The sequence below is a fragment of the Columba livia genome, chromosome 14 (assembly GCF_036013475.1).
Source record: "Columba livia isolate bColLiv1 breed racing homer chromosome 14, bColLiv1.pat.W.v2, whole genome shotgun sequence".
Lineage (NCBI taxonomy): Eukaryota > Metazoa > Chordata > Aves > Columbiformes > Columbidae > Columba > Columba livia.
In genome coordinates, this window is record NC_088615.1 from 16,443,192 (window position 1) to 16,459,913 (window position 16,722).

At 40.4% G+C, this 16,722-nt stretch overlaps 1 protein-coding gene across 4 annotated transcripts in view; it reads left to right on the forward strand.

Annotated features, from left to right (window-relative positions):
- The window catches only part of SLIT3 (slit guidance ligand 3), a 535,141-nt gene that overhangs the window by 468,310 nt on the left and 50,109 nt on the right, over positions 1-16,722 (forward strand). For all 4 annotated transcript variants that reach the window (XM_065030140.1, XM_065030141.1, XM_065030138.1 and 1 more), the window contains exons 28-29: positions 8,673-8,770; positions 15,111-15,250. In XM_065030140.1, coding sequence (XP_064886212.1) covers positions 8,673-8,770; positions 15,111-15,250 — 238 coding nt within the window. The remainder of the gene's footprint in view (positions 1-8,672; positions 8,771-15,110; positions 15,251-16,722) is intronic.

Here is a 16,722-nt window from a genome sequence, read left to right on the forward strand (position 1 = left end):
TGCATATAAGTCTTCATACACATCAGTCGGTGCACTAATAAATCCCCCAGTTGGAACTGCAAAAGCAAAGAGAAATTGGAAGAAACTCTTAAACCAGCCTGCCCTGATCCATGTGAGACAGGAGAGCAAACGTCTCTGCCTTCACATGTTACTTTGTCTTGGCCTCTTTCCTCTCCCAGTGTCAGGGCCGGGGGGACAGACAGTGGAATGTTAAGCTCAATGCCAAGTTTTCATATGGAGAAATCAGTGCAGCTGATTCTGCCTGGAACTTTTATTCTGATAAATTCTCCTGGTGTGTGTGTTTATGTGATCTGGGGTGTTTTAGTTTTTCTGTGTTTCTTTTAGCCACACTTAAAATACTTATTAATGAATGTTGAAGAAGCATTTTCCACTCTTAGTATAATAAAGCAGAAAGTCTTTAGGGCTGAGAAATAATGGGTAGCCAAGTAAAGTGAGTACACCTATGTTTATGTATGGATTTTTAGGGCAAACACCAGTGTCAGCCGTAGGTGGTTATACTTTCATATAATGCTCCTAGGGCAGAAAAAAACTGCAGAAATCACGGTGTTTTCCATTGTATGCTCATTCCGTAAAACTTAGAATGCATCAGTCAGATTTGTGTTTCTTTCTTTTTGCCCTTCCCGTTATGGTAGGTCTAAAGAAAATGAGATTTACATCTAGAAGAGCATAAAAATGAAAGGCTTAAGGAGGATTACCACCACAGTTGCTGACTGAAGGTGCTGAGGCATGCATACACCCACCGCAAGCCCTGTAGAAAACATGGTAATCTATTGTGGCATGTCCTAATGAGGGCTCTTAACAATGAAGCCAGCTCTGAAGAAGTATTTCTATTTTTGTGAGGCCAGCAAGAAAGCAGATGTTGAGCAGCTTCAGGCATTTGCTGTGTTTGCTCAGTGCGGCACCAGCAGAAGTAGCGGAGCAGTTGAGGTGAATAGTGTCACACACACAGGTGGGCACCGTCAGATTCATTCTTTTGCCAACAGGGATTATTCCCCTCCGCTTTGTTTTTACGACTGTTTTTCTGCTCTAATTCTAAATGCCTAAAGAGACCAGGCTTCCAATCTTTCTTTTCCCAGCATAAAGGAGAAGTTTTTGTTGGCATTTAGTCTGAATTTCAGGCTCTTGTTCTTACGTTTGCCTAGTCCTATTACACTATATAATTATTTTTCTTCCTCTGTGGTTTGTCTGTCTTTCAGGTGATGGCTGGGTGCTATGACTCTGCTTAATCAAGTTCTCTTTAACCAATTCTTAATTTTCTGCATCTCACCACATAACTGAATCAGTTGAAGTAGTTGGTCACAGCTGAAAATCCTTTTTGTTAGATTTTCTTGTGACTGCCTGTCATCTCTTATCCTTGAGGCTTTCTTACCATTGACTGTACTTGACAATATGGCTTTTGGGTTTCTTTTGTTGTCCAAGGACGTGAACAGAGGTTGTCCTAGGAGGTTAATTGCCTTATTTTCCCCTTTTCTGTGGGGATGATGGAGTTGGGGAAGTTGCTGTAAGCAGGCTAAGCTGAAAAGAAAACTTTCTTAATCATGTGAGACTACACTCCCTCCTGTTAATGGAAACGATCCAATGCCAGACTAGCTTGTTTGTTTGATTTCTTTAGTAGCGTGAAAAATTCATGTGTGTGTTTGCTTCTGAGAGCATCTCTAGCTCTACTTGTTTCAGAAATCTAGTGAGTGCTTTGGAAAGGGTTTTTAATCACACAAGCCCTGCCTCACATCAGGTTTCATGGGGTTCCTGCATGTCGTGTGTCCCTCCTCTCTCATGCCACTGCATTCAGCAGCTTAAGTGTTAGTCATAGCTTGATTACCTTAAGCAATAAGTTTAGCATAGAACAATTATATTTTCTTATTTCTTATTAATAAGATTCTGTTTTCTATACAAGTGTCCCATCTTTATAACTTCTTTACAGTGTTCATGTTAAAAAATACCCGTCAGCTTTTGATAGCCTGAGAGGGAAAGTTTTGTTGCCACTGAAATGTGTGTTTTAAAATAAATAAGCCCTTATGTGTTTTGAAGGCGCTGAAAACATTGTTCTCATTCATAAATATTGGTTGAATTGGAAACTACACATAAAATATTCAAAGTCTTTTTCACATCAAGTATTTTGGGTTGCATTTTATGTACAGAGGCAAGCCTGGGCAAAATCGACTATTTTTAGTGTCTCTGATTTTGTTCTACATCTTCCAAAATCATTCCCACAGTGATCTGCATCAGGGGTTGATGGAGTAACCTTGGAAGCACCTGCCCCTTCTGGTTTGGCACCTCTGGACTCAGTTCAGCTGTGTGCTGTGTGAATCCGCCCCCTGATGGACGAATGGCATCTCGTCTGTCATTGAGTAAAAGCCCAGAAGACCACTGAAACCCAAAGCGCCTCCATAAGGAGCGGTTTAGAAGGGCGATCAGGATTTACGTGGTAGTGAATATAATTGCAAAATAAACCCCAGAAGTCCACTGAGAATTAAATTTCGTACTCATAGGAGAAGAACCAGAGGTTTTAAAAAATAATATGATGAATCCTTGCACTTTGACTTTGACTGGTGTATTCTTGATTACTAGCTACGGAGGTAATGGAAGGTGTATTATACCCTGGAGGATCATAAATCTTTCTGATTTAAATAAAATGAGGCTTAGGAGAGCAGAGTTAGCCTAATTTGCTATAAATTGACAATTGTGATTTATTAACAAGGACAAGGAAGTCACTAAGAAGTGCCACTGCCATGCCCAATTATTGTTTAATCAAGTGCCAGATGAAACTAGACTGGCATAGAAGAGAACTGTACGGTGCTGAAGATGGTGGGATATAAATAACTGTTATCTGTATTTTTACTTCAGACACTAATGCTGTGAAAGTTCTCAGAGGGAGTTAAATCAGCCACATGGCAGGGGGGCGGCAACAACATCAATATCAATGGATCCTCTTTTCATAATCTAGCTTCTCTGCCATTTAGCAAATAGTCTTTCTCATGATGCTTGTGAGCAGCAGGCAACTTTTTTGTTGTATTGCTGTGTCAATATAAGTACAGCTGTATAAACGACTTTACTGAATAATAATTTAAAAAAAAAAAACACTAAAAAAAGAACTCAGGATTGTCCAACTAAATTCAGATTTACTCTGAAACTTTTCTCAAAACTAGAAATGGATGAAATTAATTACTTTTGCGTGTTATATTAATTGTCTTATAAACAGCAATGCTCGGAAGGTACATTTTGATTGCCCCATTGGGATAGATGACTAAAGAGAAATAGTTAATTTGTCAGCACTGTGAGTACCCCAATCTATAGGCATCAAAGGCGTGGATGTCTATAGCAAGGTCTGCGTTCAGAAGGACAAGTCGCAGCATTTTTGTGAACAACAGATGATCAAAATCTTTCAACTTCCACCTGGCAATCTAAAAGCAATCTGATCCAAAATTACTGTGATATTTCCCATGCCTTGCCAAATAATTTGTATATATGCCTAAGCAGATGGATCTGACACACACCCTGCCAGCTCTTGTAGTTTTTGACCTTGCCAATGAGCGTCATCTACATATTTTCCAGATTTGAAGCTTAGCCATTATGTCCATGAACAAAAAGAGCACGAACAAGAAAACAGTATCACCTGGATCTGCTGAAGAGCTTCAGACTACTGTATATCTTTATATACATATCAGCGTGTAAGCTATCTGCATATCTTTTAATATCAGTGCCATCAATTAGGAAATCTGTTTCAAATGGTTCCATTGGTGAAATAATGGTAGAGTCATTCCCAATGCTGTATTTCTTAGCCTTTCTTGCAAAACAATTTAGATTTATTTTATATTTTAACTTAGTTTCGTTCTTCACTCAGTTTGCAATACCACTCATTACATGGTAACTACGTATTTATTCCATACACAAAGCCGAGTAGCGGTGTTTGCAGTGGTTGCTGAGGTGGCCATCAAGTCCTTCATGCTGCAGTTGGCATCAGATGGCATCCTAACTTCCATAACTTGCTCTAAGATTTGCAGTACACGTAAAACTTTTCACAATCTCATTATAGCAAATATTGGGTTTCTTTGCAATGAAAGGCTCTGAAATGCACAACCGTGAATAGAACTTGAGAGAATTTTTCCTGCCAAACTTGTAACTGGGTGTATTGGCTGTGTAGCTGAACACATGGCATTGGGTTTCCTTGGTCAATTATGCAAAATTTTTCTTGTTTCTTTTTTGTATTTACCGCTGCTGAATGTACTCATTACAGGGAAACTGCTGAATACCTCATTTCTATTTCCTAGCTTAATTTTCTAGTGAAATTGAAGTTAATGTGATAAAACTTTGTTCATGAGACATCTCTTTGCCTTCCTGCACTGGTAATATTTCAATTTACTTTCCAATTTTGATCATCTATGCCAGGGGAATAAAGGTTTCAAATGGTGAAACAAGAACACTGGTAAAGATGCCACTAGGTAAAAGACTGTGGCATCAGTTTAACGCTTATTGGATGGCTGTAGGAAAACTTTTCATCGTAGTTCTTACTTTACTAAGCATGAAAGAAGCAAAACTCAACTTAAAACTCTGTTCAAGTGTTTAAACAGAATTCTCTTTCTGTGCTGTGTCTTCTATTATTTCTGGATGTTTTTTCCCCTCTCCTCTCATCCCATCTCATCTCATTCTGCTGATGGACCCTTGCAGGTCTGAATATATGAACTAGTCCTGCTGGCACATGCAGATGTAGTTTTAACACTCAAGCAATGATGTACGTCAGAATTGTTCAGGAAACTGTGTTTAAACTACTTCCCAAGCCCTGTGGAGGCAGAGCAAAGCTGTACATAGCGGCTGTGAGTGCCCATCTTTTCTTAATTTCACAACATTAGGAGGTTAAAATTTTAAAGCTGGCAGATACTTGTATGTTTGAATAGCATTCCTGAACACACACTCATAGAACACAGCATATTTCTCAACTTCTCTTTTCTTTGAATTTTTCTTCAGAGCCTATCATGAAGTGGAAGACTTACTTAGCCTTTTCCCTTAGTGTAATGACTGCTTATTAACTTCTGATTGCTTATTACCTTCTGACCAGGACACCCATAAGACAAGTGTATTAACATGTGTGAGCCTGAGAGCTGGATGCGGAGGCATTGCTTCCACTATCAGGAAGGGAAAGGACCATGTTTGCAATACAGTATCTTTGTAGCTGGTACTTTTGTCTGATTTCCCTAAAGGCTTAAGCTGTATTTAGAGCTTGATAATTAAGTTGTTTATGAAAATGTCCTAGTTCTTTATTTAAAGTCTCTATCCACTATATTTGTCTTCGTCTAGTATTAATATTTTTACTAAACACATTAATGCTACCATCTGTTCTCGACATACACCATCTAAATAAAATTTATTATGAACACATTATACATTTTTAACAACTCAAAACAAACTTTGGTATTTTTTCTGTATAGCTCATTTTTCCAGCATGGTTTGAAACGCTGTAGTCATTGAACAGGGCTGTAAGGAGCTGGAAAGAGGTCTCGCTATTCACAAAGTGAGTACAGTTAATTACTGTTGAGTATGAAATGAAGAACTGACACTTTCTGAGTATGGCGGATAGTTTCTGTTCTCATTCACTGAAATACGGAACTGGAGCAGCCCAGATAAAATCTGGACCAGTTGAGGTACTTCGCATTTAAAAAGGCAGCTGGACTCTGAACATACTTGTCTCCTGATTAGTTGCAGAAACTTTGGTTCAACACCTAATCCTTTCCTCTCCTACAGAAAACCAGAGAAATTTTATAAAAGTGTTTTGGAACTGATGCTTTCCCATCAGACTACACAAAAATTTATTGCAGCTTAAAAAAGCTCTAGAAATAAAATATTGCACACAGAGGGACCTTCATCCTCTTTCTGTGAATTGCTGAGACAGTCGTATCTTCTTGCCTGTCCTTGAAACACAGTCCGCACCTCTTTTTCGGCTTCAGACTTCATGAAAAGGCTCTTTAGTCCTCAAGCAAATATACAATATTCTCCTTTGTAATGACAGCTATTTCCAGGGAATCTAATTCAAAGAGTTTTTCCTAACTCACAGATAAATTAATTTTAGTGATGCTTGACAGCAATTCTATTTTTCCAGTAAGAACAGTCTTACTGTAAATTGAGACTGGAGAATTGCATTATTCATTTGAAAGATGTTTCTAGAATGTCTTTAGGCTCTTCTGGTTAGTGACAGTCTTACAGAGAAATAAAATGGTCTTGCTTTGCTGTAGATTTATCAGTACCAATATTTTCTGCGGGTTCTCTCCTTTCAGAATGCTTTGGTTTTCATAATCTTCTGTGTTAGAGAAATTATACTTGTTTTTTGGGCTCTCAATGTGCGATTGATAAATTCAACACTGAGAAGATAATCCTTGGAGAAGGATTGAGTGCTGTTTGCCCATTTATTACAACGAGTAAACTGAGTCAGAGAGACTCTAATTTTCCTAAAGCCACATAGCAACTTAGTGTTGTAATTAAGTCTGATTCAGCAGCACGTACTAATTGGTTTCCATGGTGCCCAAGGCCCAAGAAGCCAATAATTCAGCCATGTTCAGTACAGAAATGACAGCTGAGTCTAAGTCATGAGAAAATTCATGTGCTAGTGAGACTGAAAATGCATTGCTACCATTTTAACATTTCTCTTTATTAAATTTTTTACAAGAACATTCAAAATAAGCTGTGTAATTACAGTAGAAGTGATGGGACTGTTTTACACGGTGTTCAACTGTGATGAAAACCTTCAGAAAAACGGATGCTGTGGTTTCTGCTTTGCTTCTTGCTATGCTTAGCTGCAAAGCGTTTAACATTTGGGTGATACAGGGATGACAAGTTCACGTGATACAGAAGCAATTGATGTTAGTGAAGTATCTATAAAATAGTCAGTTATTCGAGAGCACAGGAAAAGTATTTGTGATCTTGGAAATATAAAAAAATGGCACGAGGATAACATGGAAAGCACCCAGGATTCACAACACAGATGGACAAAGCAGGCAACGCTGGGAAGGGTGGCAGCAGATTAGCGCTAATGCTGTGTGGATCGCATCCGTCAAGTGCTGCGCAACACACGGTGCCAAAATAAAACCTGCGTGAGCTTCCCTCGGCACCTTCCCAGTTCTTCCCCAAGACATTTGGGGGCTGGGAATTTCAAACGGAGAAGGACAGGCCGTTTGGCAAGCGTGGGATGGATGAAGCAGAGCTGTGTGCCAGCTTTGGGGTGAGGTCTGCACACGCTGCCCACACTGCTGCGCCGGGGCAGTGAACTCACAGTGTGCCCGCGGGTGGCCAGGTCTTCCTGTTGGTCTTTGGAAGTGTTTCTCTTCTGATTCAACCAAGGACAAGGATGTCCCTGTTTCCATGTATTTGTGCAAATTTTAAAACACAAAGCTGCTTCACCTGTCTGTGGGGAATGCTGGGAACAGAACCTCAAGAATCATAGAATCTTAGGATGTCCTGAATTGGAAGGGACTCACAAGGATCATTGAGTCCAACCCCACAGTCCACACCGTGTGTCTGAGGACGTTGTCCAGTCTCTTCTTGAACACTGTCAGGTTGGGGCCGTGACACCTCCCTGGGGAGCCTGTTCAGTGTCCAGCACCTCTGTGTGAAGAACCTTTTCCTCATGTCCAACTGACCCTCCCCTGGCACATCTTCTGCCATTCCCTGGGTGCTGTCACTGTCACAGAGAAGAGCTCAGCCCTGCCCCTCCTGCTGCTGCTGAGGAACCTGCAGCCCATGAGCTCTGCCCTCAGTCTGCTCTGCTCCAGCTGAACAAACCCAGGGACTTTAGCCCTTCCTCCTTTTGTAGGAAGAGTAGAGACATCTCTTGAACATCTTGTGGTTGCACAGATCCCTTGGGTATTGAGGCTTTCAGGTATCTTTATTCCGCCCTACTGTGAAAAACAAGACCAAACTCTTTGATGTATTTGCCAATTTTACAAATAGCTTGTTCTAATCAACATAATGCTCAGAAAAATATGTCTGTGCCTTGATGAGCCAATTAAAGGTCAGCTGGTAGCAGCTGAGGTTGTTCAAGCTGGTGAAGTTCAGTTGGAACTAATGTGTATTTTAGGGCAAACTTTAAGAAGGGAACTGATTCAACGATGGTATCTCAAACAGGATTTGTTGTGTGCTGTACAGAAACTGAAACTCAACTCCCACAATAAAAATGAATTTTCCCCTTTAGGTTTGGACAATGTGCAGTAATGAGGAGGGTGTTCTGTTGCAGTGTTTAACTGAGCAGTTGGTAAATGAGCGCTGACTCTATGCGGTCTTGTGCTGTGTGTGGCCTTCTGCTTACCTCTGGTCATGATTAATTCTTTTCATTGTAACTAATGTTAGACATTGAAGTGTGTTAGAGTAATGCTGAAACCAAATGTTTCCTTACAACAGTCAAATGAAAGAGTTGACCAAAATCTTGAAACTGAAATGATACCAAGGTACCCACCAGTCCCACTGGTCAAAACAGCTGTCCTGCCCAAATTCTCACTGAAGTGATGAATATATCTGACCATCAATAAAGAGCATCAGGTGATGTGGTGGGTCTGAACACCAACAGACCTCCTGTAAATGGTGCCACGTGTAGGGTAAGGGAGCAAGAGACATTGATTTAGATGACATGAGTCTTACTAACCTTGTTTCTTTTGAATTTTCCCAAATAGGGTCGAGACTGCAGTGTGCCCATTAATTCCTGCATTCAAAATCCATGTCAGAATGGAGGGACCTGCCACCTCACTGAGGCAAATAAAGATGGATTCAGGTAGTAACACAAAGTTCATTTAAAATGAGGTGATAAAATTAAACATGTTTCTACTTTGCATTAATGAACTATAATGGTTACATTATAAAAGCTGCTGCGTGCGACACTTCTGTTTGCCATACAAAAAAATTAATCTGGTTTCATTGGTGACATATTGTTTCCTCTGAAACAAGCCTCCTTATTTTCTCATAATGCAATATAGTCTTAAGAACCATTTGGAGTGATCTCCCTGATCTGCATTGTGTTATCTGTATGTTAATTTGCCTTGGGGCATTTCAAACTCACATATACCCTTTTTTGTATTTGTAAAATAAATGTCTGTTGCTTGACAACCAGATGCAAAATATTTTCATACTGAAGAATCATGTAGACAAACAGGCTTTAAAGAAACAATTAGAAAGCATGGAGGGATTGCCACATCCTGAGCGCTGTGCCTGCAAGACAATAACCTTTACAGCTGCACTTTACAGATTTCTGTTTTCCCATATGAGAAAGATGTAGCATAAATGGGGTTACTCAAAGAGAAATCCAAATATATTCATGAGGTAACTGAGAGATTTGTGCTGCTACAGGCACTGCTTTACCACTAAGAAAATACAAGTTTGAGGCTTTGGTCACTTGTTGTCATTAAAGTTGCTGGATTGGTTTTGGCTTTTTAGTAAAGAGTTGCTCAGATTTTCATAGATTTGGTCCTTAATATTTATCCTATTTCTTGCACAAAATATGTACGAAAGTACACCGTGCTGCTGTTCCAATTGCATATATGAAAGCCTCACATCTAAAAGCTTTTCTGCATTACTGAGGCTGCTGCTTTGTCTTCTCCTGTGTCCAGGTTCCTATCAGTGGCAGCTGGAGGGAGACACTGAGTTTTGCAGGGTTTATCAGCGCTGTAAGCAGGGAGACAAACCAGTTCATTTTTTCAGTTTGATTGCAGTTCTGTTTCAGACTGTTCCAACGAAGTTAACTATTTCTTAACCAAGTCAGCAAACCCGTATCATTTTATGTCAGAAAATAGGGTTGTTTTTTTTTCAAAACAGAAAGGGTCAGGAGAAACTTTGGGTGGCTGGCAGGACTTTGGGTGTCCTGCCCCCTACCAATGGCGGGATGCACTTCATCTTTCCAGCAGAGCATTGCGGCTTCTTTTTGACTCTCCAAATCCCTCCTGTGGGAACGAGGCACAGAAAAGTTTCCATTTTGCCCTGTGGGTGGGATGAGTGGGGAAGCAGCAAATGGAAATGAGGTGGCTCTGCAGATCACAGCACATGCAAATGGGCACGTTGCTTGGCAGGAGCCCCAAGATTTGGGTGAAATGCTACTCTACCCTTGTGATCTGCTAGACCTCTTGTTGATTCAGATTTTAGCAGGTCCAGCAGTTTTTGGTGTAGAAGTTAAGGTTTGGTTTCTCCTTGAGAGAATAAAGGTCTGGTGGTCTTCAGTTCGGGTTCCCTTCTGGTCGCCCTCATGCAATACTATTTAGATAGATTTTTTCCAGCTTGTGCCAAAGCAAAATTGTGTCATATTAGAATATCTGTTTTCTGTCACTCGGTACTCATTTCTCAAAAATACAGCTGATATTAAAAATGTGCTAGTAAAACGTTTTATAATATCCATAATACTGGAATGAAAGGCTTCAGCTTCTATTTTACATCAGGTTTTTCTTTAGCATTTTTGTTTTGTTCTGTGGTAGAAAGTAAAAAGTTTTGAATGACCTGAAATGAAAGCCACTTCTGAAATTTTTGAGTAAATAATTTTACAATTTCAGAGGCTTTGCTTCAGCTCCAAATGAATGTAGGTTTTGAGATCCTTTGCAAAACTACAGGGGTGGTTTCGTTGCTGAACAACATTTGAGGCTTTTTAGGGAAAATTTCTGCTTTTATAGTTATTTATGTAGTTTCAGTTGGTCTAATAAAAGACACATAAAACTGTATCTCGTCAAAATCTTGCTTCATAAAACTGAATGTTCCGCTTATGCATTGCTCTGTTTTTTCTCCATGTTTTTAATTCGGTCGGTCCATAGCCCCAGCTGCTCTGGAGAACACGAGCCTGGGGCTTTTGCACGTCTTAGAGAAATGTGGTGTGGGGATGGAACAGTGAAGGGGAAGATCAAGAAAGATTTTGAGATTGAATTTGGTTGGTTTGGGGTCTTTTTGGTGGGAAATCTCCTCTCCATTGGATGGCAGCAGTCAGAGTTATATGCATCAAGATGGGAAAACGTTGCCTTGGATTATATGCTGTGAGGAAGTGGATGTCAGAAACATTTTCATGAGAGGCCTCCTTGGTTTTTTCTGTTGTGTGGCCTGTAAAAGAAATTATATCTTCTGTATATTCTCTTCCCTGGGGAAATATATTCATACACAAGCTCTGCTGCCAAACTTGTCAAATCTTTACTCTTGTAAAAAGGAAACTTAAGCCAAAGCTCTTTCCCTATGAAATGCCAAGCAGTTTAACTCTCCAGTTTCTGCAGCCCTAGACAAGAAAATTACCTTTTAACTAATGCTGAGGTGGTGATGTTCCCCAGGCAAAGGCAGGAAACTCATAGTTATGACTGAGATTCCAGCCCGACGTGCCTGCTGTGCTGGGTACCCGGGGGGCAGGCGGCAGCGGGGGACTGAGCCGCTCAGATTTGTAGTGGTAGCGGGTCCTGGTGGGGCAGCCAAGGGCAAAGGTTCAGCTGGAGTTCTTCAGTCCTCCTTGGCATCTTTTATTCTTGCACTTTTTCAATTCGGAATAATTTTCACGTTCTTTTTTTTTCAGGTAACTTCTGTATTAAAGAATAGTTAAGTAGCGTTGTGTGGCTCAGGGGATTAAAATATTAAGTTCTTCCTCCCTTTGAATTACTCATTCTAATCTAATATATGTCTCCTTTGACAAAAAGTTGCCAAAAAAGGTGCTTATTCAGACTGATAAAATAAGACGGTCAGTCAGACGTGTCCTGATCCTTTAGTATGCCTGGAAGTTGAGACTTTGACGAAGGAGGCAGAGCCGCCAGCTCAGCTTCAGTTTAGCCACAGGCAACCAGCTGATCTTTGATAACCTACTGTGCTGGGAAACAGAGTCTCTGGATTATTTTAACTTGTCTCCATATAAACCCCCCCCTCATTTTTCCAGAGCGTTTTCTTGAGCATTTTCCACAAACTTTAAGTTCTCTCATAAATGTAAAATCCTGGATCTCATTAACTCCCTAGTGTTAATTCTGCTTACTTCAAGGAAAAACGTTGCGTTTCCAGACTCACAGGCTACTCCATTGGGATGTAGATGTAAAAAGCTCCTTTACCAAGAAACTGTAATATTCCTGAAAGAATTTACGGTCTTTGTTTAAAAGTTGATTTTTTTGAAACATGTTACACTATATATATGCCTATGTTAATAAACAGATGCCAAACTGTTTCATTAGAGTTTGGGAAAAAAAAAAATGTTGTTTAATATAGTAAACTTACAAAATGCTCAGTATACTCCAGCTCCAAAAGTTTACCCCCAAATGCTGTCATTAAGTTCTGTGTTCCCTTGCCCCTTCATGAGGATAATGATGATTTGGAGTTTCATTTAGTTCTTTCTTTTTAGGAAAGCACAACACTGACAGAAAATCCCTAACCTGAAGGAACAGGGAATTTGGACATTTATGCAATCACTACAGCTTAATAAAGAGTTCTTTCCTGCTCGACTGTATGGTTTCCAAGGTCCAAATGAAATGCCGTCTCACACCACTTCTCTGTTTAGTCAGAACAAACTTTTCATCGTTGTCTCTGGAATTAATTTTCTCTCTTGGTCAGATGGAACCCAAGTTCGATGACCTTCCAGTCACTCTGCAAACTTCATTTTTCTTCTAAGCTTTTTCTGGGAAAATACATACAAACAGTCCCAAGCAGCAACTCTTTCAACATATGGTTCAGTCTGGGTCCCAAACTGTGTGTTTTATCATTTAATTTCGGTCCTCATATTTGGCACATTTGAACGCAAATCAAAATAAAGAATGGTACATAAGTAATAATGTAAAGACCCCCTATAATACATAGGGACCAGTAGCCAAATGTCATCAATTATGCTGACATTTCCTTCAGTATGGAATGTGTCCTAATACTGAGCAATTGTATGTTAACAATCCCACATGTATTGTTACTAATGGTAACTCTACTGAGTTGAACCATTACTGTGATAGTATTTAATAATGCCATTTTTAATTGCATGCATCCAAGCTGTCCCAGTCCTTTTGTGGAAGGAAAATGGTGTTATATTCACATACAAATAACCAACACAAAGCCACTCTTGTTGCTTTTCTTTAAATGGAGAGAAGAAAAAATGTGCTCTCAAACTGAGACCTTGGATGCCAAGTTGCAGCCTGGAGCATATTTTTATGGCTGAGTTATAGACCTCTGAAAATGGGGTTTTGTAATCAGAAAGGCAGACATGATGAATGTGCCACTGTATTTAATTAGATGTCTTTAACCCCCTCCCTGACACTTGCATCGCCACAAATGATGGTGTGCCAGCTCTTCTTTCCTGCCTGCCTCCTGCGATCCTCTGGATCACCGCAGAGTCAGCAAGAGAACATCTTTTATTAGCAATAATGAGCTTGAGACAGGAAAAGAAAATATTTCTTATTGATTTATTGTGTCTTAAATTGGATTTATTTGAGCAGTTTGGTTTTTGGTTATTCACGGTGAAGGTTTTCTAACTCTCATGACCTGTGAGTGGTCCCTGCAGCACTGAATGACGATTACTCTTAGCATGGGGTCTGTGTGCCTGTTCTGTACCCATCTAGAAGATCTTACTTTTGTGGTGGCTCAACACACATTCCCTGCCCTTTTTTCTTTCTCTTTGGCATTCCCTTCATTTCTGAGGTTGCCCATGTCATGAAGAGTCTAATTTGATCCTGAGGGTCCAACCGAGGACCTGCTGAAGGTGGATGCAGAGCTCTGTACTCTCCCTGCCTTGGGAGTCCCTGCACTCCGCTCAGTCTGGGACACACAGGAGCAAGGGTCACAGTGTCACCCTGAGAGCAGCCAACCCTTCCCTTCACAGATTCTGAACATCTCTTTTTCCAGGGCATTCCCCATCTCAACCCCATGATACCTACATACAACAGGATGACTGCCCCGTGTCCACTTTGTGCATCTGAGATGAAAAAAGTCCTCTGCAGCCATCTCTGCATTGGAAACTCTTGTGGTTTCAGGAATCAGTGGCTGGCAATTAGTGTGACTGCTCTGGTGCTTTCTGAGTTTCATTCTCATCAATCGCTAGTGCTTGTTCAATCCCGTTCTGCCACCAGTACTTGCATGGGAAAGGAACAGCTGAATGAATGCGTAGTTCGGACTAGAACTCAACACAACTTCCCTTCCACACACATGCTTTCTGTGACCAGTGAACAGCAATGCTGTTCAAACATTGCAAATATCGTTGCTGGCTTCTTAAGAGTCACTGAAATGACTGGAGCACTTAACATGTGTTTTTAGACTCTCTCTTGAGAAACTGTGGCCTCCACCTCTTCATCACTTACAGTTAGTTTAAAATATAAAGGTTCTCTTAGCAACCATAACTTCTGGATCTAGAGAGAAAACTGAGATTTACAAAAAAAAACTGAAGTCATTCTTCAACCTCTTAGTTTCTTACAGTCCCTCTAGGGACCATATATCACAGTCTTGTGAGATAAAATATTTAGTGCAATTATTCTTCGATTATAAGATGTGTGTCCACATCCTGACAGAACCTTTCCTAGCTCTGCCATTGTTTGTTTGTGTTTTAGCTGACTTATCTAGACATCATCAGCTCTTCTACAAATAGATGTTGGAAGAGCTGTAGAAGTACAGAAACGATACTGCACTTGCACAAGCAATCATTCCCAAACATTTCTTGTTTGGACATGTGACAAAGGGGTAACGAGAAGAAAAGGTTCATGTCTGCAAACTCAAGTCAAGCTGTTGCTCCTTGAAGAGAGCGAGCTATCTAAAAGCTGTCAAGTCGCCCTATGACTGTTTAGTCCTCGGTAGGCAAGTATCACTCACAAAATCATGAACAGAGAAGCCAAGGATTTGAATATTGTGATGCAACTGGAGTTGCTTACTGCCCTGGAGTTGCTCAGTTTAATTCAGGGCTGGGGTTATCCACAAAGAAAGCAAAGAGAAGCACCACAGAGGCTGTCTTCTGCTGATGCTTTTGTGTCTCATGTAAATAATTATGTGACCCCATGAACCATCAGACTGCATCCCTCACCAAACACATATGGTTAAACTGCAGTGAACTGGGCTCTAGCAACTCGCTTTTTAATTTCAGTTTCATACCTCAGACCTCCTGCCCATTCAGATCCATGCTAACTTTCATTATTCCTTTTTTTCTTTCTCCAAAGCTGTTCTTGTGTCCTTGGGTATGAGGGGGAAAGGTGTGAAATAAACCCAGATGACTGCGAAGACAATGACTGCGAGAACAACTCTACGTGTGTGGATGGGATCAACAACTATGTCTGTCTCTGCCCTCCTAACTACACAGGTAAGAAAGGGCCACAACCAAAGAAGAACAGGAATCCAGGAGGGTCCGAAGGCACGTTTGCTTTTTCTGTGAGTGTATAATTAACCAAGAATCTAGTCCCGTATTGAAGCCACCTGGATGCCTTACTGGAAAGAGATTAGTTCTACCAGTATTGCAAGACACATGCTCACAAACATGGCCGCTCTTTCGAGTTGAAATACTGATGCTTCATTGTAAAATACATTAAAATATAGTGAAGTTTAAGGTGTAGGAGAAATTTTTACTTTTGCATGCACATTGTGTAAATGTTTTTCAGAAATATTCCCAGTACTGAGCTGAGTCTGATGTACATCTGTTCTGAATCTTAGAAAATAAAAATAGTTCCTGTTTGAGTTATGGTAGGAAAACAGCTTTTGGGGCATGGCTTTCACCTGAGATCTCAGAGGCCCGCGTTTATTAAATAAAATGAGCCTGACAACGTGCTGTTTGAATTCGTTATCTCTAGTTCACAAATGGAGAAGCAAAGGCTGCGTAAGAAACTGTTGGTGCCCTTGTAGTCTTCCCAGTGCACCCATGGGGAGCCCAGCACGGCAGATGTGCCGTCACCTGCCAGGTCCACAGTGACAAAAGTTAGTAACAGAGTTAGAAATTGAATTAATACCTCCAGCGCCCATCCTGCATTTCAGATAAATTCCTTCCTAAACCTTCAGCAGAAGCAGAAACCCTCCTAACTGGAATGTAAAAATGCTTTTTCTCAAGTCGTTAGTGGAGCGGCGTTGACTCATTCAAACTGGGTTAGCGCGGTGAGGAAACACCTGCGATAGTTCCTGCTTCCATCCTTTGAAATGGGTTTATTACCTTCCAGCACGCAGAAGTAATGAAGGGCTTCTTGTACACTGGAATATATTACATGTCAGGGGATTTAATGAGGATCAAGCTTGAGTGGCTGAGTAAGGCAGTAGGAAAGCTTCTAGAATTTCCAAACTCTTAAAATATTTTTGTGGCTGATACAAAGGAGGCCCATGTAAATCTTTAGCTGAGAAAAGCCTTATGACTTAAATGTACATTTATTGGTGTTATAAAATGATCTTTCTGCCAAAAACTGAAAAACTGCAGCTTAGCAGAGTAAAGAGTTCTGCTTATAGGATGTTGAGCCTGTTGTGCTTACTTGTGCACTATTTATGTGAGCTGTTCTTGGGTGGTTTCAAACAAAACTCTATAGAAATAGGCAGAGTCTTTACATTTACAAGAGGAAATATATTTGCCCAGCCAAGAAAAGACATATTTAGTGAGGAATGGAATCCAGTATATACGCAGATACCTGTCCCTTTTCATGGGCGTATTGCAGTTTATTTTGGTTTTTTGCAGACAAAAAAGGTAGGAAAGAACTAGGTTGGGACTCTTCAAATGGCAGTCTGGATAGAGGCCAGAGTGCTCCTATGATTACAATACTTCAGATTCAGTCTTGAAATGTTTTTAATCAGCTTACAGGG